The sequence below is a fragment of the Dromiciops gliroides genome, chromosome 1, assembly GCF_019393635.1.
Source record: "Dromiciops gliroides isolate mDroGli1 chromosome 1, mDroGli1.pri, whole genome shotgun sequence".
In the NCBI taxonomy this organism is placed as follows: Eukaryota; Metazoa; Chordata; class Mammalia; order Microbiotheria; family Microbiotheriidae; genus Dromiciops; species Dromiciops gliroides.
The window spans coordinates 139145043-139171539 of record NC_057861.1 but is presented as its reverse complement, the minus strand read 5'-3'; the positions used below and the strand labels follow the sequence as shown (position 1 = coordinate 139171539).

Here is a 26497-nt window from a genome sequence, read left to right as displayed (position 1 = left end):
AGAATTATAAGTGAAAATACAAATCTTTTATGTACAGTTTGCTTTATTAAAAATGTAATAAATTTAGTTACTTTCAAAGCTGTCTTGTTTATCTGTGTCTCTTTCTGAACTTAATTTCTCTTCTGTGCCTTAAAAAAAAGTATCCGTGATCCTCTTTTGTTTATTTATATTCAGGAGAGGAGGGCAACCCTATCAGATTTTTCAAGAAAGAAAATTCCAGGTTACCTCTGTCCATCAGTACCCATTTAGTCTGAATCCTACTTCACCATTATCTAAAGCTACACCTAAAGGGCAGTGAATCATTGATGCTTCTAATTATGCCCTTAAGTTATAAGTAAAGGTTAAGTTGTTAAGGGAGGAAATGGTTGTTGTTTTTTTTAAAATGTATTTTAGATGTATTTCCACAAATGGATTAAACAAAGACATATTCACATTGAAAGATAGCTTTCAGGCATCTAGAAGTTACTATCTCATTTGCCACATTCCTGGGTTAGTTTGTCACTTCAGGTATCATTTAACATAACTTAAATTTGCGTGGTGCTTTATATTTCCAAAAAGCTTTTAAATACTCCAGTTGAAAGAGAACTAGACTGGTCGAGGCTTAGTCCCAGCCTCCCTTTTAAAATACTAAGACACATACACACAAAATCATAGGACCCCAGAGCTAGAATTAATTAGTTAAGATGGGTAATTATGGTTTAAAGGATTTTTTGGTATCTTAGTATTTGCTTTGAAGCTAAAAAGGGGGAGAAAGAAAGTAATATTACTCAGCAATTGTTGGAAGAAGTATGTTCTATGGATGGGCTATATGGAGAACTAATTTCATCAAAGTATCCTAAAAATAATGATGTGGGGCATAAGAACTTGCAAGTGCCCTTGGGCAGTTTGAAGGCTATAGAAATTTCAGGACGATTGGTATAAAGCATGCTCTCATAAGTATATTTGTAGTTTGCATAAATTTATCTATTTAATTATCTAGACATATATTTGAGAGACAATGTGGTATAGTGGAGAGGTTCAGCCTTAGAGTCAGGAAGACTTGAGACCTCTGACAGTTACTAGCTGTGTTTCCATGGATAAGTTCCTTATTCTCTCCAGTATGCCCTAGGCAACTGCCTGAGCCTATAAATTACCAATGAGTAATGCTAATTTGGATTGGTGAAGGGGGTTTCCAAAGAGAGTTAATAGGACCCAATGGGATCCTAAGTTGGACTAAAAAAAAAAACCCATCAGCCAAATAGACATACCTATACACACACACACACACACACACACACACACACACACACACACACACACATACACACGCACGCACACGCACACGCACACGTGCGCGTGCACACACACACACATACATACACACTGCCAGATTTATGATTTCATTTGTAATCTCTCTTCACTAATGTAATATGTATTCCTTCTATTTTAGTATTGGAAAAGATTGCATGTCTGAGAGTGATACAGGATGTGTGTTACCTTTCTTAGTTTTCCTATTGAAGAGCATTGTACCTTGTACATGATAAGTGCTTGTTGATTGGTGGATTGGATTTGGTGGAGGAACTAGGTCCCATTTAAAGTGCTGTCATAATACTGGGAGACCAGAATGTGTCCTGTTTTTCTACAAACCTAGAGAGATGCATATCGTCACTTTATTAATGAGTTAACCAGGAAGGGACTGTAGTATAAAGGTTTGCCACTAGGTGGCACTACACTGAAGCCACTAGCCAAGTGGTTTCACCCTATCTTGTCAGTCATTAGGACCTGTTATGTGCCAGTAACTGTGTTAAGTGTGATTAGGGTGGCAGAAGAGGGTGGTGGGGTGGGGGTTGGGTGTTGGGTGTTGGGAGGGGATGAGGAAGAGGGAAGAGTCCAGGATAACCCCTAGGTTTTGAGCCTAGGTGACTGGGAGGATGGTGTTAGCATCAATAGTAATAGGGAAATTAGGAAGAGGGGAGAGTTGGGAGGGATTGAATTCAGTTTTAGATATGTTGAGTTTAGGGTATCTAAAGGACATCCAGTTTGAGATATCCAATACGCAGCTGGAAACAAGACTGGAGGTCAGAAGAGAGATTAGGGCTGGAAAAATAGATCTGAAAATCATCTGTGTAGAGATGATAATCCTTGGGAGCTAATGAGATCACCAGGTGAAATGTTATAGTGAGAGAAGAGGAGAGGGGAGGAGGGAAAGGAAAGGAGAGGAGAGGAAAGGAGAGGAGAAGAGAGGAGAGGGCCCAGGACAGACACCGTCTTTAGTGGGAGTGACATGGACATAAATCCAGCAAAGAAATCTGAGAGTGAGAGGTTGGACAAGTAGGAGTTGAACCAGAAAAGAACAATGGCACTGAAACCTAGGGAGAAGACAGTATCAAGGAGAAGCAGGTACTCAGTGTGAGTGGCTACAGAGAGGTCAAGGAAGAAAATTGAGGAAAGGCTATTAGATTTGACACTTTGGAGATCACTGGTAACTTTGGAAAGAGCCGTTTTAGAAGAATGATGAGGTTGGAAGCTAGACTATAGAGAATTACTAAGAGAATGAGAGGAAAGAAAGTGAATGCATCTATTGCTGATGGCCTTCCCCAAGGACTTTAACCACAGAAGGGAGAAGACTTGTGAGGTGGGAGTTAGTGGGGATGGATGGATCAGTTGAAGGTTTTTTGAGGATGAAGGAAACATGGGTGTGTTTGTAGGCAATAAGGAAGAAGACAACAGAGAGAATTTTGTTTTGTTTTGTTTTTTGTGGGGCAACTGGGCTTAAGTGACTTGCCCAGGGTCACACAGGTAGTAAGTGTCAAGTGTCTGAGGACAGATTTGAACTCAGGTACTCCTGAATCCAGGGCCGGTACTTAATCCACTGTGCCACCTAGCTGCCCCCCATTTGTTTTGTTTTGTTTTGTTTAGATAGAGAGAATTTAAAGATAATCCAGACTGCTTACTAGAGTATATCAGTGTACAAATAATTAACATACATCTCTCTGCAGGTGCAGGTACAGGTGCAGGTACTGGTTCTAATTCAGTATTGATTTTACAGGTTTGAAAAGAAATACTGCTCCAAATTATTTGGAAATTATAGGAAAATCTCTAAATGTCTCTGTCCTTACCCAGTGCCTAGGAAATGGCTTTCAGTCAGAGTGATCCTGTATCTTTATACAGAAAGTCCACATGGTCAACATGGTTTATTAAAAAACAGTAAAGTAAAATTGCCAAACAACCATAGAGCACTTTGTCTAATTGTTCCCCTCAAACATTCTAGCCTTTGGATCATTGGAAAGATTAGAGTCAAGGAATGGTGTATTATAGAACCTACTAGATTGGATTTCTGCAAACAACAGGGAAGTGAAGGAATCACTGGAGGGTTGGGATTGGTTTGCTGGCCTCATTTTACCAGCTTTTGCAGTTGCCTACCCAGTTCTACTCTGTCTCTGCCTTTGCTTGATGGTCTCTCTCTCACAATCTTGGTGCCTTGGTCTCATCTCCACCCCAGGTGTTCCACCTCAGCCATCATGGCCTTCCAGGATCTGCCCCATCTCAGGCAATAGTGTGGCAATGGTGGCATTATCAGCACCAATAAGCTTTGTTCTTCATTCCTGCTTCTTAGCTTCTGGAAACATGAGGGAAAAATAGTTGAATGAAAGACTTTTTTCAAGGGCATAGGAAGAGGAACCAGAGAACCTTGTGTCTTCACATAGCTCCCTCCATTCCCAGGTGTAGCAGTAATCAATTTCCTCTTATCAGGAATTCCATGGATGACTCATTCCTGACTGGGATGAATAATCATCCCAGAACCAAAACTGTACATCTTTGCCTAAGAAAACTTTGTTTTTCTTTTAATAATATTTTATTTTCTCCCTAATTACATGCAAAAACAATTTTTAGCATTCTTTTAAAAAAAAAAGTTTTGAGTTCCAAATTTTATCCCTTTTCCCCCTCTGCTTCCCCCTTCCTGAGAGTAAGCCATCTGATATAGGTTATACATGTGCAATCATGTAAAAACATATGTCTATACTAGTCATTTTGTGAAAGAATACTTGAACCTAAAATAAAAAAGGAAAGAAAAAAAGAAAGTGAAAATAGTATGCTTTGGTCTATATTTAGACACCATCGGTTCTTTCTCAGCAGCCGGATAGCATTTTTCATTATGAGTCCTTTAGAATTATCTTGGATCATTGCATTGCTGAGAATAGCTAAGTCATTCAATTGTTCATCATAAAGTATTGCTGTTATTTTGTACAATGTTCTCCTGGTTCTGCTCACTTCACTCTGCATCAGTTCATGTAAATCTTTGTAGGTTTTTCTGAAACCATCCCCACAGAGAACTTTCATACAGAAATTTGTAAATCATTATTTTTTCATTCACTTAGGCATTTTGAGAGGGAAAACTACTGAAGAGTAAAAGATACCACCCCTGCAAGACATAGAAAAGAACTCATATATCCAGAATTGATATTATACAGGGCATCAAGTCCCCCAAACATAGTTAAAACATTTTCCTCCTTCCTTTATCATGAGCAATAATGTGGAACTATAGGTAGCCATCATAACTTTGAAACCCAAGAACAAAGAAAGATCCTAAAAACCTCTGCCCCCCCAAAACAACAACAACAACAACAACAACAAGCTGGGCAATTGGTCTTTTTGACTTGTTTCTTGGAACAATGTATGGTAGGGAATGTATGCGAAAATACATTCAGCGTTCTGACCTGGGAGATCAAATCACATCTGCTTCCAATGCCATGGAATAAGGGGACTTCCGCAGCTCCAAGTCAATTAAAGTCCTATGTAGTTGCTGAGGAAGCAGTGGGGTTTTGTCATAATGTTGTTGCAGTGACTCTTTAAGCTCAAAAGTCTAAAAAAAGAAAGTCCATTTATAGTCACTTGCAGCAGCAGCAGCAAAATCAAAGTGCCTTTTTTTTTTCTATTTTAAAGCTGTTGGTTATCTACTTTCTGTAGTATCTCAGGCAAATTGAATTTTCCCCTTGCTTTCAGAACTTCATTTTGATTTATTATTAACAAGCAGATACCCATAATCAGGCTCTTGTATATTCTACGTCTCTTAAACCTTATACATTTGAAACCATTTCCTAAAGCAAACAAATATGTCTTAAGAATTAAAACAGCAACTTATTTGAATCAATATTCTAGTCACCCAAGAATAAGAAATATTTTATTATATAAACCAGCAGGTGTATACTGTATGAAAGTTGGGAAATTTTCTCAAAATAAACCTAGGCCAACAGAATACTCATTTAAGAAGAAAGCAAGAGAGCTCTCACCTCTCAAGAGGTGAAAAAGGGAATTATAGCATAAAGCATTCCCACCTTCCCGAGTGAACATTGGAGTGGGAGAGTTATTTTCAGATAAATGTATTTGGTATTTATAGCAAATTGTACTTACATGAAGAAGATATGTACTTCTGCTCTAGAAAGCCAATTGAAACAGAAAATCTTTTAAAGAAGCTTCATCTCACAATTTGGGTTTATACGCCGTGTGATGCTACAAAGAAAAAGAATTTTTAAAGTGACCCAATCCAACATCCCTTTGCATTATCTTGTCCTAAACTCAGCATCTGTATTTTGAATCACTGAGAAGTCCAGGTGAGCAGAAAAGGGAATTAAAGTGAAATCTATCACAAAGATTGTTTGGTTAACAGCTGTACTGGTTGATCAAATTAATTAATATCCAGTAGTGGTGGTGGGTAGGGAATAGAGAATTTTCCCTCTCCCTGTCTCTGTCTCTGTCTCTGTCTGCATATATATGTATGTGTAAGACAAATATTCCATCTACTTTGCAGTAGGCATGGAATTTCATTTTTAAAAAGATCTTTGGAATTTTGTTTTTATTTTGTAGAAGGGCACAGGGTTCAAGGTGTTGAATGAATGGACACTTTGGGGTCTTACCAACTTCTTTATCATGTCACAATTATTCTAACTCAAGCTCTCATTTGAAATACTTCAAGAGCTTCCTATATAGACTCCCTGTAACTAGTCTCTCCCCTTTCTAATTCATCCTCTACATTGCTGCCAGATGGATTATTGAAGCACAAGCCTTACTATATCAGTCCTTCATTCAAGAAACTTCAGGGACTTCCTCTTGCTGTTAGAAATAAAGAAACTCAGGGGTAGCTAGGTGGTGCAGTGGATAAAGTACTGGCCCTGGATTAAGGGAGACCTGAGTTCAAATCTGGCCTCAGACACTTGACACGTACTAGCTGTGTGACCCTGGGCAAGTCACTTAACCCCCATTGCCCCACAAAAAGAAAAAAAGAAAGAAACTCCTCTGACATTTAAAGTCCTTCACAATTTAACTTCAACTTATCTTCTTAGGTTAATTATATTTCATGTCCCCCCACAATTCTGTTTTCCAGCCACATTGACCTATTTGTGTTCTCTCCCACTTCCATGCTTTGGCATGGACTCCTCTGATGCCTGGAATGCCCTCCCTTCTCCTGCATCTCATCTTGGAATCCCTGGCTCCCTTTAAGGCTCAGCTCCTGTTGTTCAATCCTTTCAGTCATGTCTGACTCTTCATGAGCCCATTTGGAGTTTTCTTGGCAAAGATGCTAGAGTGGTTTGCCATTTCCTTCTCCAGCTCATTTTACCCATGAGGAAACTGAGGCAAACAGGGTTAAGAGATTTGCTCACGGGGCAGCTAGGTGGCGCAGTGGATAGAGCACCGGCCCTGGAGTCAGGAGGACCTGAGTTCAGGTCCGGCCTCAGACACTTGACACTTACTGGCTGTGTGACCCTGGGCAAGTCACTTAACCCCAATTGCCTCACTTAAAAAAAAAAAGAGACTTGCTCAGGGTCACACGGCTAGAGTTTGAGGCCAGATTTGAACTCAGGAAGATGAGTCCTCCTGATTCTAAGCTCTGTGCTCTATCCACTGAACCACTGAGCTTCTCCCCCCCCCCCCGCCCCGCCAAGTTCTTTCCTGATTTACCCAATTGTCCCTATTTCCATTTCTCTCCATCAAATTACTTCATATTGTTTTTATATGTGTTTATCTATATACATGTTGTTTCCTCTCTGGAAGTGCCTCGAGGACAAAGTTTCTAATTTTTGCTTTTGAATCCATAGCACCTAGCTTGGTGGCTGGCACAGAGTATTTTATAAAATGTTTTTGAATTGAAGTTAGCTTAAAAATAAAGATTTAATCTATACCATTTACACATAAATTACCAAGCCAGGGGGCAGCTAGATGGCACAGTGGATAAAGCACTAGTCCTAGATTCAGGAAGACCTGAGTTCAAATCCAGTCTCAGACAATTGAAACTAGCTGTGTGACCTTGGGCAAGTCACTCTCATTGCTCTTCCAAAAAAAAAAAAAGTACCAAGCCAGATGGATTTTAGACTTCCTTTCTCCTGTTATAATGTAGAACAAGACTTTGCTCACAAATAAAAGTGTTCTTTTTCATCTCTTTTATTGTCTAGGTTGTGATTTAAGCTAATAGGTAAGTAAAGATGCAGACTTAGATAGAAAATGAGTTGTATTGCACAGAACCATCAAACACATGTCAGCATTTTCCCATAGATAGGACAAATAAGTAACCCTGATTTTTTTTTTTCTGGAGACCATTGCTTATGTTCCAAATGTAGTTGAATATGGTAATATTTATACACTTAACTACCTGGATTTTCAAATTTTTCTTTTAATTTTCTAGCTGCCTAATCTCATAAGAAAACTCTGAAAGAGTAGAAATAATTCAATTTTTTGTTGCTATTTTCAGCATAGAAGTGGTGGAAACTATTTTTCAGGAATACACGTCTAAGCAGATATTGCTGTCTCTCTTGTGTGTCTATATGAATTTCCAGAATCTTTCAAGTGTCAATGACATGTTTATATTTTCAAGGACTTTACTGACATTTATTGCATACAACAGATCTCTCGGTCCATAAAAAGAAATTGTGTGAATCAATCATAATGTTTTTTTTAATGGTCTCAAACTATTTACAAGTGTGATGATTTTTCTAATTTTACCATGCTTCAAGCCCCCAGCTCCTGGTTCATCCCCATTCCTTAAGGTCATTTTCCATAACTATTCTTACCCTTATTTCTCTCATCCCTTCTGGGGGCTTCTCTTATACAGACCCATACTATTAATATCTCTGACTTTCAGTCTCCCTATATGTAAAATGGGGAGGTTTCATTAGATTGAAGTTCTAAGGCAGAACTTGATATACAAGACTTTGGATCTGGAAGCCAGTACATCCATTTAAGAAGATGCATTTTTTCATTTTTGAGGAAAGAAAAACAAGAGGGAATGTGTCATTGGTTTGCATCCCAAAAGAGTGTAAGCTCCTTGAGGCAATAGACTGTTTCCATCTTTATCTTTGCATCTCCAATGCCTGGCAAATCGTAGCCGAATACGTTTTTATTGAATGGATTCCATTGGGTTAAATAATTAAAACCCAAAATAGTGTTTATATAGGGCTTACAGAATTGTCTTAAAGGATATCTGGAAAAACTGTATGGGTGCATGCCCAGGCATGAGTGTGTGTGTGTGTAAGACTACCCATGTACCTAGGCTATTTTTTGGCATGTTGTAACTCAGGTAGTCATTGACCTCTCCTTAAGTGGCCCAAAACAGGCTCAAGAGCAAGCAACTTACATTGATTGACTGGTTATATCTGGGAATATATATTTTTTCTTTCCAAGTTTTCATGAAAATAAATTCTGAATGCTTAGGAAAGGAAGAATGAAGGGCAATTATGTAGTTTAGATACATCACTAAAAATACTAAGTGTCCCAGTGATATTGCAAGATGCTGTGGTGACCCAATTCTTAGCATTTATTTCCCTCAGGTCTTTTATATATTGATAAGTCTATGATTCTTTATATTGTCTCATTTATTTATTCAAGAACACACACAACATAGTGGATAGAGAGCTGGCTTTCGAGCCAGAAAGACCTGGTTTATCAAGACCTACCTCTTACACATATTAGCTAGGTGACCATAGGCAAGTCACCTAAACTCTACAAGTCACATATGAATTGTTAGAATGAGTTAAAGGATAGAGTTTTAACACTAGGACTTTCCTGTGGTGATGAAGCCAAAGATCCAGCTGTGTGTATATGTGTGTGTGTGTGTGTGTGTGTGTGTGTGTGTGTGTATCTGTATGTGTAAATATATAAATAAAGCTGCTCTAGGAAATCCTGGTATGAAAAATACCTCGAGTGAGAATTCAGACGTGGTGGTTCTACTGTCATTGATGTAGATAATGGTTTATTATAGAAATTTTGTTAAATTTTTTCCATTTTATATCCATCTATTGTCTTGCCAGTTTCATCCTTAAATACTTTCAGGATGATCTGGTTTAATTAACTGGTTTTCTCCTCAAAATTATAAACCACTTGTTGCTGTTTGTATAAAACTACTGCTAACGATTCTTCTACCGGATTTTACAAATGAGTTTATATTCTATGTTGGTGCTGCCCTTGGCTACCATATCTCTTTGGTTGCCAAAAAAATAAAATGTTTCCTGCCTGAAATAGGTTCACAATTCTTTTGGCCTCCTTATTGTATTAGTTACTCTACATATGCTAACTTTCAGTAGGAAATTATTCAATCTATATTGATGCATGCATTGGATATTTCTTGTGCTGAAAACTCATTTAAATATGTCACATTCATGCTGTTTTAATTACATTAGTTATATCTTCTCATCTTCATTTTGTCTCATTTCATATTGATTTTGATCTTTGCTCTAAAATTAATGATCCGACTACATAAAGACAGCTGATTCACAAATGATTCCCACATAAGTAACCATTCGTTTCCTATGTGTTTAGACATAATTTAAATATCTGTGATATCATTTGGTGTTTATCATATTCAGCTCCTTCCAAGGCTCTTCTTTAAAAAGGTATTCTTAATATATAGGGGTTTGGTGTCTGTGTAATCAATAAAACTTTGGCTTTTATTTCTTGATTCTGAACCATATTTTCACTTGTACTTCCATATATCTGCCTGTTTTTTGCATTGAAGTCACTAAGTATTAAAGTATATGCTGATTGAATTTGAAGGGACTTATCAAATTCATAGAATTTCTGTGCATTCTTCTCTGTATTGGGGTAATGAGTACTACAATGGTGACCAAGTATCCCATAAAATTGTTTCTTCTTACCTGAGTATGCAGAGCAAACTAACACTGACAACTCCTTTATTTGATGTCCCAATAGGAACCTGTGAGCCATTCTTCCATTTAACTGAAACCTCCTTGTGCCTTCTTGTTTCATTTATGTTGAGGATATCAATATTGATGTGATTTATTTCCTCCACTAGTATGTTGATTCATTGGTTATGAGCTCATGTTTAGAGTACCATTGGATAAGACAGTGTTCATAGGTGATCTAAAAACAGTGTGATACTTAATACCTGGTGCTTTTTTTTCTTCTATAAATAAGCTTCCATTACTTGTCTTAAATTGTTATTGTGGTTACTAAAATTATTTAACATTCATCATCGTCCAGTAGGTTATGAAGTTGAACCTGTTTTGGAATCTCTGGTAGATTCCAAATTGAAATTCTGTGGACAGACAAGAAAGCAAAACAAAAGAGAGAGGATGAAATCACTCCCAGAGGGAAGATGAGTGTCAATATGGTGCAGAGGTCAGGAATGTGGTCTATACCAAAAAATTGATCTCAGATGTTATCAAGGACTTTGAATGTATCATAAAGCTTTCCCAGTTGAAGCCTTGACCCCTCCTAAATAATGGAAAAGACATACCCATCCCTTCATGTCTCTCTTCTGGCTTATTTCACATTCACTAAGACTTGTAATGGAGATGGTAGCTCTGGGTGCTTTGCTAACATGCCTAACACTATTTGTGTGTTTTTTTTTTCACTGTCAGGGAGCAGAAAGGAAAATCCGTGATGAAGAGAGGAAGCAGAACAGAAAGAAAGGAAAAGGCCAAGCAGCACAAACCCAGTGCAATAACTGTAAGTTTGACTGGAAAACTTGGTATTTGCTATGGAGGACTATGACCTCATTAGGGAATATCATGGATAGAGTGGAATCAAGAAGACCTGGGTTCAAATTTGGCCCATGAAACTGGTTGGGTAACCATGGGAAAGTTACGTATTATCTCTGAGCTTCACTTTCTTTACCTATAAAATGGGGATAGTCCTAATTTGCTACCTGTCTCGAAGAGTGTTTATGATGCTCAAATCAGATAATATCTGTAGAAAGTATTATAATCATTAAGATATCAGAAGGGATAGAGAAAATCATGTATATACTAGAGGTATCCTCAGTTTTTTTGGATCTTGGCCCCCAACTGGATATATCATCCCCATTAAAGACATTATCCATGTAGGATAGGCAAATGAAGACCTCATATTTTCCTTAATTCTTTAAGCATTTTATCTCCAGGCAGTTAATGAGCTTTATTTAGGGCTAGGGCTATGGTTGGAATTTCTAAATCAAATATAACCCTCAGTTACTAATAGTTCTTCAATTTTGTTCAGCCACTGATGGGAAACTGGCAGCAATACCCTTACAAAAAAAGAGTGACATCACCTACTTCAAGACAATGACTGACTTGGATTCCCAGCCTGTTCTCTTCATACCAGATGTTCATTTTGGAAACTTACAGAGGACTGGGCAGGTAAGATGCACTTGCCATCCATGGGTATGAGTCATAGAACCTGAAGGCAGCTGAAATCAACAATAGCAATGTGGGTGTTTTTTTTAAAGTATCCTACTTGACAAAATGTTCTGCTTACTGTCAGTAGATCTTTTTTTTTCTAATGAGGAAGGGGAGAGGGGAAGAGCATAAGAATGGAAATTACTCTATTAAGGATAAGGATAGACAGAACAATGGAGGAAGATAGAAATATTTGAAGACCTTTGAGAGCATGAGAAAAACTTCTGATCCATGCCAAATAGGCTTGATGCCACAGAGTGCCACCTAGTGGTAAGAAGTAAAGACATGACCCCCATCCTAGCACAGAAAGGAAGTAGCCTACAAGTCCAATATGGAAACCTGAACCGTTCTCAGTTTGTTTGTTTTTTCCTTGGTTAGTTCCTGCTGTTTTCATCACAAATAAGTAGACCAGATTCCAGGGTGTCAAAAAGATAGTTACTGTAAGAAAAATAGGCTAACAGAATAATTTAATAAGAAAGGAGGAGTTAAAGTGCCCCATTTTTCATGACTGTCTTCTGGATATGTCTTCCAAGTGTTTTGGAACACAAATCTTCACAAGCTGGTGTTAGTGAAGGCTCTGTTGCAAAGAGCCCTTCAAATCAAATGTGAGAGCACAACAGTTCAGACTAGGCCTTAAACAAAACAATACCCCCTCCCCCCAACCTAATCCCAAAGTTAGGTGACATGGTACCACCTTGTAAGTGAGAATTTTGGAAATAGAGTCAAGATAGCTGATGTTTGCTTATAGAAAGAGAATAATTAGCTTTTCAGAAGCAAAGAGCCAGGGAAAAACAAAACTCAACTTTTCCTTCCCTTTTCACCATTCATATTCCCATTTATTAATCAGAAAAAAATACTCTTATCTGGATGGTAGAAGATAGTTCAGTATATTTTTATAAGTAATTTTTTAATTAAAAAAATCATTCTTGAGTTATTTTATCCTTACCTTGAGTAGTGTTTAAATTTAGCTACACAGCTCTATATGGGATAAAAGTATGTTGTACACTAGAATAAAGAAGTGACTGCCCATGTTTGTAGTCTCTTTGCCCTCACAAAACCTCACTACATACTGTCAAAGGGAGGGAACAATTGTGGGAAATTGTCATTATTATTATTTACTAACAGTCCTTTGATTCTGGTTTCATGTTAAAGCTCTAAATACTAGCTTTTCCCTTGGCAACTTTCCTCTGTAATTTAAAAAGCCACAGAGTGATTGTGAAAGGAAAAAAGACAATTTACTTTGTATGTACAGACTAAGAGTATGGTTGGAGAAGACATGGTTCTCAGGAGATTGTTAACAATTTGGGGATAGGAGGAAAGCAGAACATTTTGGCCAAACATGGCCCCTTATGCCCATCAGACCCTATATCAAAGCAATGTTGTAGCTGCTGCCTCCTCTGATTTTCCCACGCCCACGATTTAATCATAACTTGAGAAGAAGAGATGGTGATACCTTTAGAACAGTTACAAAAGCTGTGTTTCTTTCCACTAAGCCCACAAAGTCATGATGCATCAGTTCTCTGGAGACCAGATTTCTGCAACCCTCAGTTTTCAGAAGGACCCCAGACTCTAATAGCAAGTAGGAAAGAAGCAGGGAGGTGAAGGAGCTGATTTTGAGCACACAAGAACAAACTGACAAAGCAGCCAACAACCAGAGAACTGAACTATTAATATATTAATAGCCCATAGGTTATATAGATTATATAGTCTAAAGATTATATAATAGATTATAATCTATAGTACATTAGTAGTATATTATTGGTATAGTATGTATATACTATACATACAATATACATCCATACATATATACTATGTATTATATGTATTATAATTATAATATACTACATGTAGTATTATATATTTCCTAGTCTATTCTATATTATACATAATATAGTATGCATAGAATGCTATGTAATATACATACTATACTATAGTAGTATAATAATGTTGGACTATAATAATAGTCTATAGTAGATTATAGTCAATATAGATTATATTATATTACATATATGACCTGATTTTATATGATATGTTATATTATATTATGTGTCATGAGCATGCAGTTGATAATGTCAATAGAATACCAACTCTTTTATGCAAAATTTAAGAACCACAGGAAAAATGATAGAAGACATAATACATGAAAGAAGAAAAGAAGGGGAAGAGAATAGTGGGAATTAGAAGTGACTATGGGGGTATTGAACATCAAACATTCTGATAGAGAAAAGATGAGCCAATAAGAAAGTTAAAGGAGGAGAGGGAAGGGTGGACAGCACAGATAGCTATCTATACCTCAATAACTTCTGTGGGTAGCATTGTTCAGACACTAAGGAAACACCAACCATAAGACAGGAGGCAAGAGGCAAAGAGTCATTTAGATAGAGTCATTAGCCATTGGTATGTCACAGGGCAATTGTCCTCTTGCTAGATAATCTTAGAGTTTTCTCTGAGGAGACAGGTATAAAGTCTAGGAGTATTTACCATCTTCCTGCCTCTGTAGTGTTACTTCAGTGAATCAGCCCATTAAGTACTATATTATTCAAAATAGGAAATGTTATACTAAAGAGTTCATGAGAAAGCTGATCAACTGTGCGTGCACTATATAGGGCTTTCAATGCTTTATCACGAAGATGCAATCTGAGCATATCTTGTTCTGAGAAATCCATTAGAACTTCAAAATTAGGGAAAAAGTTTAGAGAAAGTTTTGGCTTGGTATCATGTCTGCAGAGGTATTATCTGGTAATGATAAAGAATGATCAGTCTCTGGAATTAACCTTCCCCCAAGCATACATTACTGAAGTGGTGAGAAGTGTTTCACCTTCACACTCCATGAACAACATTGGTTTATATGAATTAGAAGGGCACATATAAGTTGGCTAGGAGTTACCTGTGATCCTTTATTGCAGTATTTCACAGATATTGTCTTAAAACTGTTCAACCCAAGGACATGGACACTTAAGATGAAGAAATCATTTCTTTTTTTTGGAAGTTGAGAAGACCCCTTGGGAAAAGTATGCTTTTCTCTTTTAAACACAAATTTATTTTGCATTGAGGCAGATGGGTTTTGGGGGAGGGTTTTTTGTTTTTTTGCCTAGGAAGTTATTTGGATGTACATTTATGAGAGGAAAATTACCCCTTACCATCCCCTACCACAAGGCAAGCTGACATCAAGAACTTTTCTAGGAAAATCATTTCCAGGCATGTTGTTGGGGGTCAGTACACATTATGTTCTATGCCCTACTTGGTCTGTATCTGCAATTCATTACAATGATCAGTGCTTATTAGAAGGACCCTGAATCATCAAGAGAAAATTAAATTATGTTCTGTGTGCCCTACTTAAGTAGGTAGGAAAGAGTATTGTACATTTATGAAAGATTACAATTAAAAAAACCCAAAAGTTAAGAAAAAGTCCAGCACTTAAAGGAATGACCTTCAGCTATCTGGGGAAAATACCATCATGAATAATTATTCTCTAAGGCTTCAAGATATCTGACATTTTACTATGGAACAGTTCCTAGGCTCACTAGTTACTACTAGGATTTGTCAGGAGTTTCCCAGAAACTTCCAAACTGCTACTAATTTCTCCCTTCTAGAATGCTGATGAGAAAGCAGTGATTTGAGTATCCTAGTAGACTATGCCTCCCAGCTGGGCATCACATGAGGGAAAGTGAATGACCTGTATAGACATCTTATCTTGCTACATCTAAGTTAAAAGGGCCATAGATCATTAAGGGGTAGATGTATAAAGCAGCCTTGCAGCTAGTTAATTTTCAGGAGTCACTAGGTCCTGAAAGTCCAAGCGTCTAGTAAATATGATAACATCTGCTCCACATGGAGAAGCTCATCAAAAGCAAACAAAATCATCTGAGTATTTGTCTTAACTTTTAAAAGATCCATTGACATTTCCATTCTGCTGTTTTTTTTATGGACCGCAAAAAAAAAAAAAAAGGTTGATTTTCCCCTCCCCAAACCTGTGATGTCTCCTTGATGATTAGAAGGACCATCTACAAGTGTAAACTTGCTCAATTCAGATGCAGCTGGCCTTGGGCTTTTCTATTGTTGAATGATGTCAGGACCCTCTGTTGTTCTTGAGGAATAAACTGAGAAGCCTGAAGTTGATGATGTGGGACTGGGGAAGAAGGGGAGGGAAAGGGAGAGGAGGGGAGCGGTACTGGTGTATATTCCTCCTTCTGTCCCTGTTTTCATCTTTATCCCAAATAATAGCTGATCCAGGAGTCAGTTCCTTTATGTATTGATTTTAATACATTACTCACACAACATATAGAGCATTATCCAAAGAAGCTTTTTCTGGTCTCACCACCTTTTGTGGCTTATAGACCTTGTTTAAAAGTCTCCTAACACTTGAGGGCAGCCAAGTGGTACAGTGGATAAAGCACCGGCCCTGGATTCAGGAGGAACTGAGTTCAAATCCAGCCTCAGACACTTGACACTTACTAGCTGTGTGACCCTGGGCAAGTCACTTAACCCTCATTGCCCAGCCAAAAAAAAAAAAATGGTTCGATGGTTCACAGTGTCAATCATAAAATCATAGATACAAATCAAGAAGAGACCTCAATAGCCATCTAGTCTAAAAGTCTCCTAATATAAGCAAACAATTTCTGGATTAGACTATACCAGAAACAATCTTTGATTTAGAGTTCTAGGTAATATGACTGGGACTACTTTGATTAAACTTTGCAAGAAGAGATAGTAAGAGATACCCCATGTAAAATAACTCTGGATGGTATAAAATAATTAGGTTCTAAATGTTGTTTCATTGAGGTATAAAAACATTGTTTCATAGGGAGGGTAATTATGGTTCTCTTTAGATTTACTTTTTTTTTTTTTTTGGTTTTGCAGGGCAATGAGGGTTAAGTGACTTGCCCAGGTTCACACAGCTAGTAAGTGTCAAGTTTCTGAGACCGGATTTGAACTCAGGTCCTCCTGAATCCAGGGCTGGTGCTTTATCCACTGTACCACCTAGCTTCCCCCTTTAGATTTACTTTTAAAGAAAAACATACATACATACATACAGTTTTTGCCCTTTTGGAGAAGGGAAGAGAAAATTTTAGGGAAGATTGTGGCACACACAGTATATTTTCATCTCTCTTCTCTGAATGATGTTCTCTCAGCTGGGATAATAGAGCTGGGGTAAAGTAAACCTCTTATTTTTTTCTGCAGGCATATTATAACACCGATGACGAGCGAGAAGGGTAAGACATTTAGTTCTTTCATTTCAAAGCTTGGAGGGAAATAAGGGACAGTCAGTTCATGCCAGTGGAAATGCTCCATCTGTGTATTCTAAGCAGGGGGTGGAACTTCTCCAAGTCTGGCTTTTGATTCCCGGTTATGATGGAGTTGATATTAAGGACCATTTGGGAGGGAAGTCCAGGAAATAGCACATTCCTGTTCTGACTCTCATATTTCTTCTTTTCCTCTTTATGGACTAATTCAGGATTATTGTATTTTGTTTTGTTTTGTTTTTATTCTGAGTGTTCTAATTTTTCTGCCTTTCCACTTCAAATAGAATCTTAAGTAAGGGGAAATGAGGTAGCAGGGAATGTGACTGTACTGAATGGTATTTAGAGTATAGTGCATATTTCAACATTCCATAAACATTTAGTAAGCATCTACTTTGTGCAAGGCACTGTGCTAGGTAGGTGCTGAATCCACAAAGATGAAAAAAATAACAGTCCGTGTCCTCAAGGAGCTTCTGATTCATGTTACAAGAGGAAGGTATCACTTGGACCTTCCTGGTCACCTAAGTTCACCCACACGATTTTATATGAGCATGGGATAAGAATTTGCCATTCCTGGACAATCAGAATGCCAAGTACCCTAGAAGTAGTACTTTTTTTTAAGACAACTTTACTCCTGCCTTCAAGCAGCTTGCATTCTGCCTTAGGAGTATACATCAAGTATTTTTGTTTTGTTTTGTTTTTTTGGTGAGGCAATTGGGGTTAAGTGACTTGCCTAGGGTCATACAGCTAGTAAGTGTCAAGTGTTTGAGGGTGGATTTGAACTCAGTTCCTCCTGACTCCAGGACTGGTGCTCTATCCACTGTGCCACCTAACTGCCCCTAAGTAGTACTTCTTAAAGTAAAAAGTCATTAGACTATCTTTAATACCAGCCTTCTCCCACACATACACATTCTCTAATGAAGGGGTTGTTAGTGAATTATGTGTGAAGTAGAGAAGAGGGTAAGGTAAAGTTAGAAAGAAGAGTTGAAATGGTCCTAGGTACTTTTATATAAGTCACTAAAAACACGGGCACTTGTCAATTTCACCCATGCCATAGTTTCATTTTCTATTCTACAAGGGCAACAGAAGCTGAGAAGCTCTTCTATATCTGTCAGGATACTAGGCAAGTGAGCATAGATCTTTTCCCCTTTAGGGGGTGCTAGACTTTCACTGACTACTGTGAAGCCAATAGGAGAATAGAGGGGGCTTCACTTTTTTTTTTGAAGGCAGGCAGTGGTGACATGGACTTCCAGATTTTATTATTATTTGTTACCATTTATATAGCACTTTATACTTTCCAAAGCACCACAATCTTCATTATTTCGTTTCATAGAAACGTAGAAACTTAAGAGTTGGAAGGGACCTTAGAGGAATCCTTTCTGCATCCCTGATCAGAGGTCATCTAGCCTCTTGCCTGATAACCTCCACTGATGGGGGTTCACTAATTCAAGAATCAGCACATTCTAATACTGATGAGTTGAAGGTGTAAGAAAGATCTTTCTTATGTTGAGCCACAATCTCCCTTTTATAACTTTTCACCTTTCTTGTCTTAATTCTGCCCTTTTCATCTACAAACCATTAGCTTAATCACTCTTCTGCTGGACACCTCTTAGATTATTTACAGAGAACTCTCATATGTCCCCTAAGCCATCTCACTTTGGGACAAACAGGCAATTTGCATACTCCTTATTACTCTGATTACCTTCCTAGATGGCTTCTGATTGTCACTGTCTCCCTTCAAATATGGTATCCAGGACTGAGTACATATAGTATTTCTGCTTTCTGTGATCTAGAAAAGAAATGTCTATTAACTCAATCTAATGTTTTTAATAGGTCCATCATACTCGACTACATCTACCCACATTCTCCTTGTCTTTCTTCACATGACTTTATTCCAAGTCATCTTATAATTTTGGAATTGAATTTGGGTTTGGGAGCAGATATGATTATTCTTATTTTCAGATGAGGAAATTGAGGTTCACTGGAGTTAAGTGACTTGACTAAAATAACACATCTAGTTAGTAATAAAGTCAAGATTTGAGCCCAGGGTTCTTGCTACTTACCTCTAGTGCTTTCATCATTAGTCTGTATCCAAGTACATTTGTTTGGTATCTATATTTTCTGTAGACTCATCTGTTTATCCCTTAGTTATGAATAGCTATAATACCAAAGTTTTATTAGTATTGTTATAATACCCTTGATGAAGAACCAATGGGGAACAGGAGACAAGAGCCAGAATTGAAATCAGGAAAAATCAAGTCCTGTTGCTACTATGTATTGGCTCTGAGTCCCTAGACAAATAACCTCTCAGCAATCCCCTCCCCCATTCATAAGATTTGAATTTGTTCACCAGAAATTAAATAGTCTAATAAAATCCTGGATCTGGACTGTCCCCACCCCTTATTACCCTTAGAAGTAACTCAGTAACATCTATACTTTTCCCCAAGTCTCATCTTTCCTCTTTTCTTCTATTCAATCAAAAAAACATTTATTGAATGCCTTCTGTGTGCCACAGACTGTTCTAGGCAAGAGGGATAAGAGCTTATATTCTGTTCCTATCCCTGAAATCTGTGTTTCAGAACAGCAGACCATTTTCAGACGGGCCATCCAAACACTCTTTCTATTTCACCGGAGATTTCCCTGGTTGCTCTCACCCTATTTTTACTAGATGCTAAGGTTCTTTCCAAATTTAGATCCTGTCTCCATCCACATTCTTCTGGATATGCTAATATACTCAATAGGTATTTGACATTTTACATACCTTTTTTCAATTAATCCTTATAACAACCCTGCAGTTGGGTACTGAAAATTATGGTCATACTATTTTACAGACAAGGAAACAGAGGCTCTGACAGGATAAGTGATTTCTCCTATGGTTACATGGCTAATAAATGGAAGAGGTTGGTTTTGAACCCAGATTTCTCTTGCCTCAGAGTCCCACACTTCTTTCTATTACACCAAACTATCTCATAATAAATGTAAAGAGACTGAAAAACTGACTAGCTCAAATCAGTAAATCAGAAAAGTAGACATCGAAGATGATAAATGACATGGTTCTCTTTTATATCTCCACCATGGGGTAAACTTCACTCTCCTTCATTGAGAGGTTCACTGACTTACTTGAATCTCAAGTCACCAAAGCCTTGATACTCTTCTTGCTCATCCTCCAGAATATGGAGGGTTCCCTATTGACACTTGCAACTGGATCAGTCTGGCGGCCAGCTGAGGAGTCAGTCTTTCAACACCCAGACTTTTGCTGCCTTGAGCAGAGCATTCATTTTAAAGGTACTGAAATCAGCTTTCCTACCAAATTCTCTGTACTTCATTTCCTTATTAAACATAACGATATTACCATTAAAATGAGAACCAAATGTTATGTTTTATACCCTCACCAATCTGCATGAATTATAGCATGTCATTTTTGGATTTGCATTAAACACCCAGCCTTGCTTACAGCTGGTGAGATGAGATTCCCATACCAGAACACCCAAGCCTTTCCCCAGGGACCTCCTAGTGAGGCACTGTCATAAAGGAGGGACTCAATTACCACTGGGAAATGCTGTTCAGACAGATGCCCTGGCAATAATGAATGCAATTTAAAAAAGGAAATTCAAGGGAAAATGGGGGTGGAAATCAACTGGCAGCCAGTCAATCACCCATACCCTAATAAGATCACTAAGGATAGTTAGGTGCTTTCTGAAATAATAAAGGAAGCGCTCTGTTTCACTTCCCCTCCAGAATCCAAGCCTCAGCTTCTTTGCTTAATGAGCTAGGTTCTCCATAATGCTGAAATTCCACTCATAGAGGAAGGCAGATTAACTCTTTTAATCCATTAAAGTACCCTAGTACTAGATCAGAAAAGAAGGGAGAGGGGGCAGCTAGGTGGCTCAGTGGATAAAGCACCAGCCCTGGATTCAGGAGGACCTTAGTTCAAATTCGGTCTTAGACACTTGACACTAGCTGTGTGACCCTGGGCAAGTCACTTAACCCTCATTGCCCAGTCCAAAAAAAAGGGGGGGGGGAATAAGGAAAGGGGAAAGAGTGGAAAAAGAAAAAAAAATCTGACTGCATAGGAAGTAGAGGTCTGGCTAGAGGTGAAAATAAGACAGAAAAGGAAAGATATACGAGTATAGAGAAAATGGGAAAGAATGGAGACCAAGTCAGAAGAGGGTTTTGAAATAAGGAAAACTAATAATTGAAAAGAAAAACATTTTTTTAAGGAGACAAAACCGATGCATTTTTCATAAAATTTTAGAGCTGGAAAGGACCTTGGATGTGATCTGGGTCCTTTTCTACCAATGAGGAAAATGAGGTCTACAGTGGTCCAATTGCTTACTCTCCCTACTGGTAATTAGCTCAGATTACCTTCAATTTATCCAGTATAAATCTTCTTTGTGCATCATTGTTTGCATGTTGTCTCCCCCGTTAGAATGTGAGCTCCTTGAGGGTAGGGACTGTTTTTGCCTTTCTTTGTATCCTCAGCCCTTAGCACAGTGGACAGTATGTAGTAGGTGCCTAATAAATGCTTTTTCTAGTTGTGATAGAGCTGAGACTAGAACCCAGCTTGCAAATTAAATTCAACAAACATTTATTAAGCACCTACTATGTGCCAGGAACTGTGCTAAGGGCTGGGGATTCAAAGAAAGGCAAAAACAGTTCCATGCCCTCAAGGAGCTCACATTCTTTCTTTTTTTTTTTTTCTTAATAGTATTTTGTTTTTTAAAAATTACATGTAAAGATAGTTTTCAACATACTTTTTTTTTCTGGGCAATGAAGGTTAAATGACTTGCCCAGGGTCACCCAGCTAGTAAGTATCAAGTGTCTGAGTCCGGATTTGAACTCAGGTCCTCCTGACTCCAGGGCCAGTGCTTTATCCACTGCACCACCTAGCTGCTCCATAACATACATTTTTGTAAGATTTTGAGATGTAAATTTTTCTTCCTCACACCCTTTACTCCCCTCTCCCCAAGAGAGCAAGCAAGCTGATATAGGTTATATATGTACAATCATGCTAATGTTAAGGGCTAAAATTCTAGCTAGTCTGTCTAAAATATCTAATGAGTGGTCGCCAATAAATTATAAGCTTTAGCAAGAGTTAGACTTTAAGCATTTATTAAGGAGAATAAGAATTTGGTAAAGAGAGAGAGAAAGGTCTAGATTCCTATCTATTAAAGGGAGAGCACATTTCTAGCTCCCTTCTCCGCCAGCGTCCTCAGGAAAGAGAGCGAGACTGAGCGCCAGTCTCTTCCTTCCTCCTCCCACTAGTCCGCGTCACTTCCTGATACCAAAGACAAGACTCCTGGTCTTGCCCTCAAAGACCTTCGCTTCATGGGCAGAACTCTTCTACAGTTAGTATCCAGCAGGTGGCGTTATTCCAATCGTTACACTAAACATATTTCCATGTTAGGCATGTTGTATAAGAAAAATCAGAACAAAAGGGAAAAAAAACACAAAAAAGAAATAATAAATAAAGTGAAACTAGTATGCTTTGCTCTGGATTCAGACTCCATCAATTCTTTTTCTGGATGTGGAAAGCATTTTCCATCATGAGTCTTTTGAAATTGTCTTGGATCGTTGTCTTGTTAAGAAAAGGCAAGTCTATTATCATTAATCAACACACAATGTTGCTGTTACTATGTACAATGTTCTCCTGGTTCTGCTCACTTCACTCAGCATCAGTTCATTCAAGTCCTTCCAGGTTTTCTCTGAAATCCACCTGCTCATTATTTTTTTTTAAATTTTTTTTGCTCATTATTTCTTAAAGCAAATAGTATTCCATTACATTCATATACTGCAACTTGTTCAGCCATTCCCCAATTAATGGGCATCCCCTCAATTTTCACTTCTTTCCACCACAAAAAGAACTTCTGTAAATATTTTTTACATGTGTGTCCTTTTCCCCTTTTTATGATCTTTTTGGGATACAGACCTTTGGGATACAGTGTTATTACTGGGTCAAAAGGTATGCACAGTTTTATAGCCCTTTGGACATAGTTCCCAAATGATCAAGGAGTTCACATTCTAATGGGACAGACAACATGCAAACGACCATGTACATACAAGATAATATACTGAGCAAATTGAACTTGGAGGTACAAGAGATATAAAGACTGATAGGGGGTTCATTTTCTGGAGAGGAGATAAAGCATGTACATGGATATTACAGTACAGAAAATAACATAAGTATATGAGAAGCCCATCCAAGCTTTTGTAAGTCCATGGATGGAGAGATTGTTTACATTTTCCTGTCTCCCAATCCACACCTCTTTCTTTGGAACAAGTTAATGACAAAGAATCTTCTTTTATAAAACAACATAGAGACAGACTTCCAGTTGAAAAAAAGTTGACTTTATCTTCAGTGACATCTCTTAGCATCTATTCTTTTCCCCTCTTCACATCTCACCAAATATAGTCACTCTGCTGACTCAGAGGGAGGAAATATCTGGTGCTTCCTGGTTCTGATTGTTTCTCTGAGCATTTTCTCTTTGTCTCTACAAGACAGCCTTGGCTTTGCCATTTCTGAAGGGAAACCAGATATTTTGCAAGGTCATTTTGTGGACTTAATTGCAGAGCAGATGAGAAAAGAAATGGGACTGACTTGTATGTCCCAGGACCAATAGTTACTTCAGCTACAGACACAGAATTTCTAAGCTGGCATAGACAACAGAGTCCAAGTAATCCAACACATACATCCACAGAAATTCCATCTACAATATCCCAGACAAGTGGCCATCCAGTCTGTTGGAATAGGGAATTTACTACCTTTTGAGACATCTGGTTCCACTTCTTTCTCTTAGGAATTTTTTTTTTTTAATTATGAGGGCTGAAATTTTCCTCTCCAAAAGTTTTACCCACTAATTGCTTTTCATTCTGCCATTTGGAGTCAAACAGAACAAGTGTAGGCTTTCTTCTGTCATCCTTCAAAAAAGTAAGCCAGCATCCATCCCCTTTAAAGCTACCCCAAACTCTGTTTATTCAGGCTGAGCATTTCCAACCAATCCTTGCATAGCACGGTCTCCACTACCTTCCCATCACATCCTGATTCCCTGCCTTTGCACATGCTCTAGGATCTCAGTGTCATTCCTGAATTGCAGTGTGCCAAAATGAATACAGTTTTCTAGATGTCAGTCTGACCAAAGCCAAGTACAGCAATACTATATTCCCTCTGTTGTTCAGGACAGATACTGTGTATGTACCCTTCTACATAGCCTAGTGTGATATTAGGCTTACAGGTCACACTACTAATCATGTTGAGTTTATAACACACCAACAACTAAAACAAAGCAAAACAAAACAAAAAACAAATCTCTAGTTCTCCATCACACTAACTGTTGTCTGGCTACAATTCCTCCATTCTTTACTCATATGGTTGCCTCTTTAAAACCAGACTGTAAGACCTAACATTCATTTATATTAAATTGTATCTTAATCTTATTAGATTTTTGACTCATTATTGCAATCTTTTGGGATTCTGATTTTGTTATCCAATATGGTAAGCCATCACTCCTGGATTCCTGTTATCCACAAATTTGACAAGTGTTCCATCTCTTGTCTTTCTGAAAGTCATTGAAAAAAATTGTTAAATAAAACAAGGTCAGATCCCTGAGACAGTCCTAGGACACTTTCCTCCAAATTGGCATTCATCTATAAAAGCTACTCTTTTTAAAAAATTAATTAATTCATTTAGAATTTTCTCCAAGTTACATGTAAAAAAAATAAAAAAATTTTATATTGATTTTTAAAAACTTTCCATTCCAAATTTTCTTCCTCCCTTCCTCCTCACCCCTCCCTAAGAAATCAAGCAATTGAATATAAGTTATACGTGTGCGGTCATGCAAAACATTAGTCAGGTTGTGAAAGAAAAGACAAAATAACTTTAGAAAGAGGAACTAAAAAAATTATACTTCAATCTGTATTCATATACCATCAGTTCTTTCTCTGTAGATGGATTGCATTTTTCATATGTCCTTCTGAAAGCATCCTGCTCATTTCTTTCACAATGACTCTTGCTAACTGTATTACCCTCCTTCCTATTCCTTCCCCTTGATATTTACTCTATTTTCTGTCTTCTTTCACCCTATCCCTCCTCAAAAGTGATTTGTTTTTTACTGACCCCTCCCCAAATCTTCCCTCCCTTCCTTTGCCTCCCCCCTCTTATCCCCTTCCCCTCCTGCTTTCCTGCAGAACAAGATATATTACTATACCCACTTGAGTGTGTATGTTATTCCTTCTTTGAGCCAATTATGATATGAGGATAGAGCTCTACTGCTCCATCTCCATCTTCCCCTCCACTCCATAAGCTTTTTCTTGTTTCTTTTATGTGAGCTACTTTACCCCATTCTACCTCTCCCTTTTTCTTTCCTCCAAATGCATTCCTCTTACCCCTCAACTTTGTTTTGAAGATGTCATTTTGGGGTAGCTAGCTGACACAGTGGATGAGGCACCAACCCTGGACCCAGGAGGCCCTGAGCCCAAATCCAACACCAGACATAAGCCACCCCACCCTGCCTGCCCCCCACACACCAGCAAAAGGATAAACAAAAAATAAATGCTTTACAAATATCATCCCTTCATATTCAATTCACACCTTTGCCTTCCAAGTATATTCCTTTCAGCTGCCCTAATACTGAAAAAGTTCTTGTGAGTTAGAAGTATCATCTTCCCATGTAGGAATGTAAACAGTTTAACCTTATAATATCCTTCATTTTTTCTTTTTCCTGTTTACCTTTCTATGCTTCTCTAGGGTCTTGTATTTGAAAGTCAAATTTTCTATTCTGTTCAGGTCTTTTCATCATGAATACCTGGAAGTCCTGTATTTCATTGAATTCCCATTTTTCCCCCTGAAAGATTATACACAATTTTGGTGGATATGTGATTCTTGGTTGTAATGCCAGTACCTTTGCCCTCTGGAATATCATATTCCATGCCCTTTGATCCTTTAATGTAGAACCTGCTAGAGCTCATGTTATCCTTACTATGGCTCCACAGTACTTATTGTTTCTTTCTGGCTGCTTGCAGTATTTTCTGCTTGACCTGGGAGCTTTGGAATTTGGCTATAATATTCCTGAAAGTTTTCATTTTGGGATCTTTGTCAGGAGGTTTTTGGTGGATTCTTTCAATTTCTATTTTACCTTCAGCTTCTAGAATATCAGGGCAATTTTCCTTATTTCTTGAGGGATGATGTCTAAGCTTTTTTTTTTTTTTTAATCATGGTTTTCAGGTAGTCCAATTATTTTCAAATTATCTCTCCTGGATCTATTTTCTAGATCAGTTGTTTTTCCAAGGAGATATTTCACATTGCCTTTTATTTTTTCATTCTTTTGGTTTTGCTTCATTGTGTCTTGATTTTTCATAAAGTCATTAGCTTCCATTTGCTCTATCCTAATTCTTGAGCAATGATTTTCTTCAGAGAGTTTATGTACATCCTTTTCCATTTGGCCAATTTGACTTTTCAAACTGTTGACTTTTTTTTCATGACCCTCCTGTATCACTCTCATTTCTCTTTCCATTTTTTCCTCTACCTCTCTTACGTTATCTTCAAAATCCTTTTTGAGCACTTCCATGGCCTGAGAGCAATTCATATTTTTCTTGGAAGCTTTGGTTATAGGAGCTTTT

At 37.8% G+C, this 26497-nt stretch overlaps 1 protein-coding gene across 1 annotated transcript in view; it reads left to right on the top strand.

Moving 5' to 3' along the window:
* Positions 1-26497, top strand: part of GRHL2 (grainyhead like transcription factor 2) — a 241576-nt gene that overhangs the window by 191601 nt on the left and 23478 nt on the right. The window contains exons 10-12 of the mRNA XM_043977278.1: positions 10848-10935; positions 11464-11603; positions 16824-16855. Coding sequence (XP_043833213.1) covers positions 10848-10935; positions 11464-11603; positions 16824-16855 — 260 coding nt within the window. The remainder of the gene's footprint in view (positions 1-10847; positions 10936-11463; positions 11604-16823; positions 16856-26497) is intronic.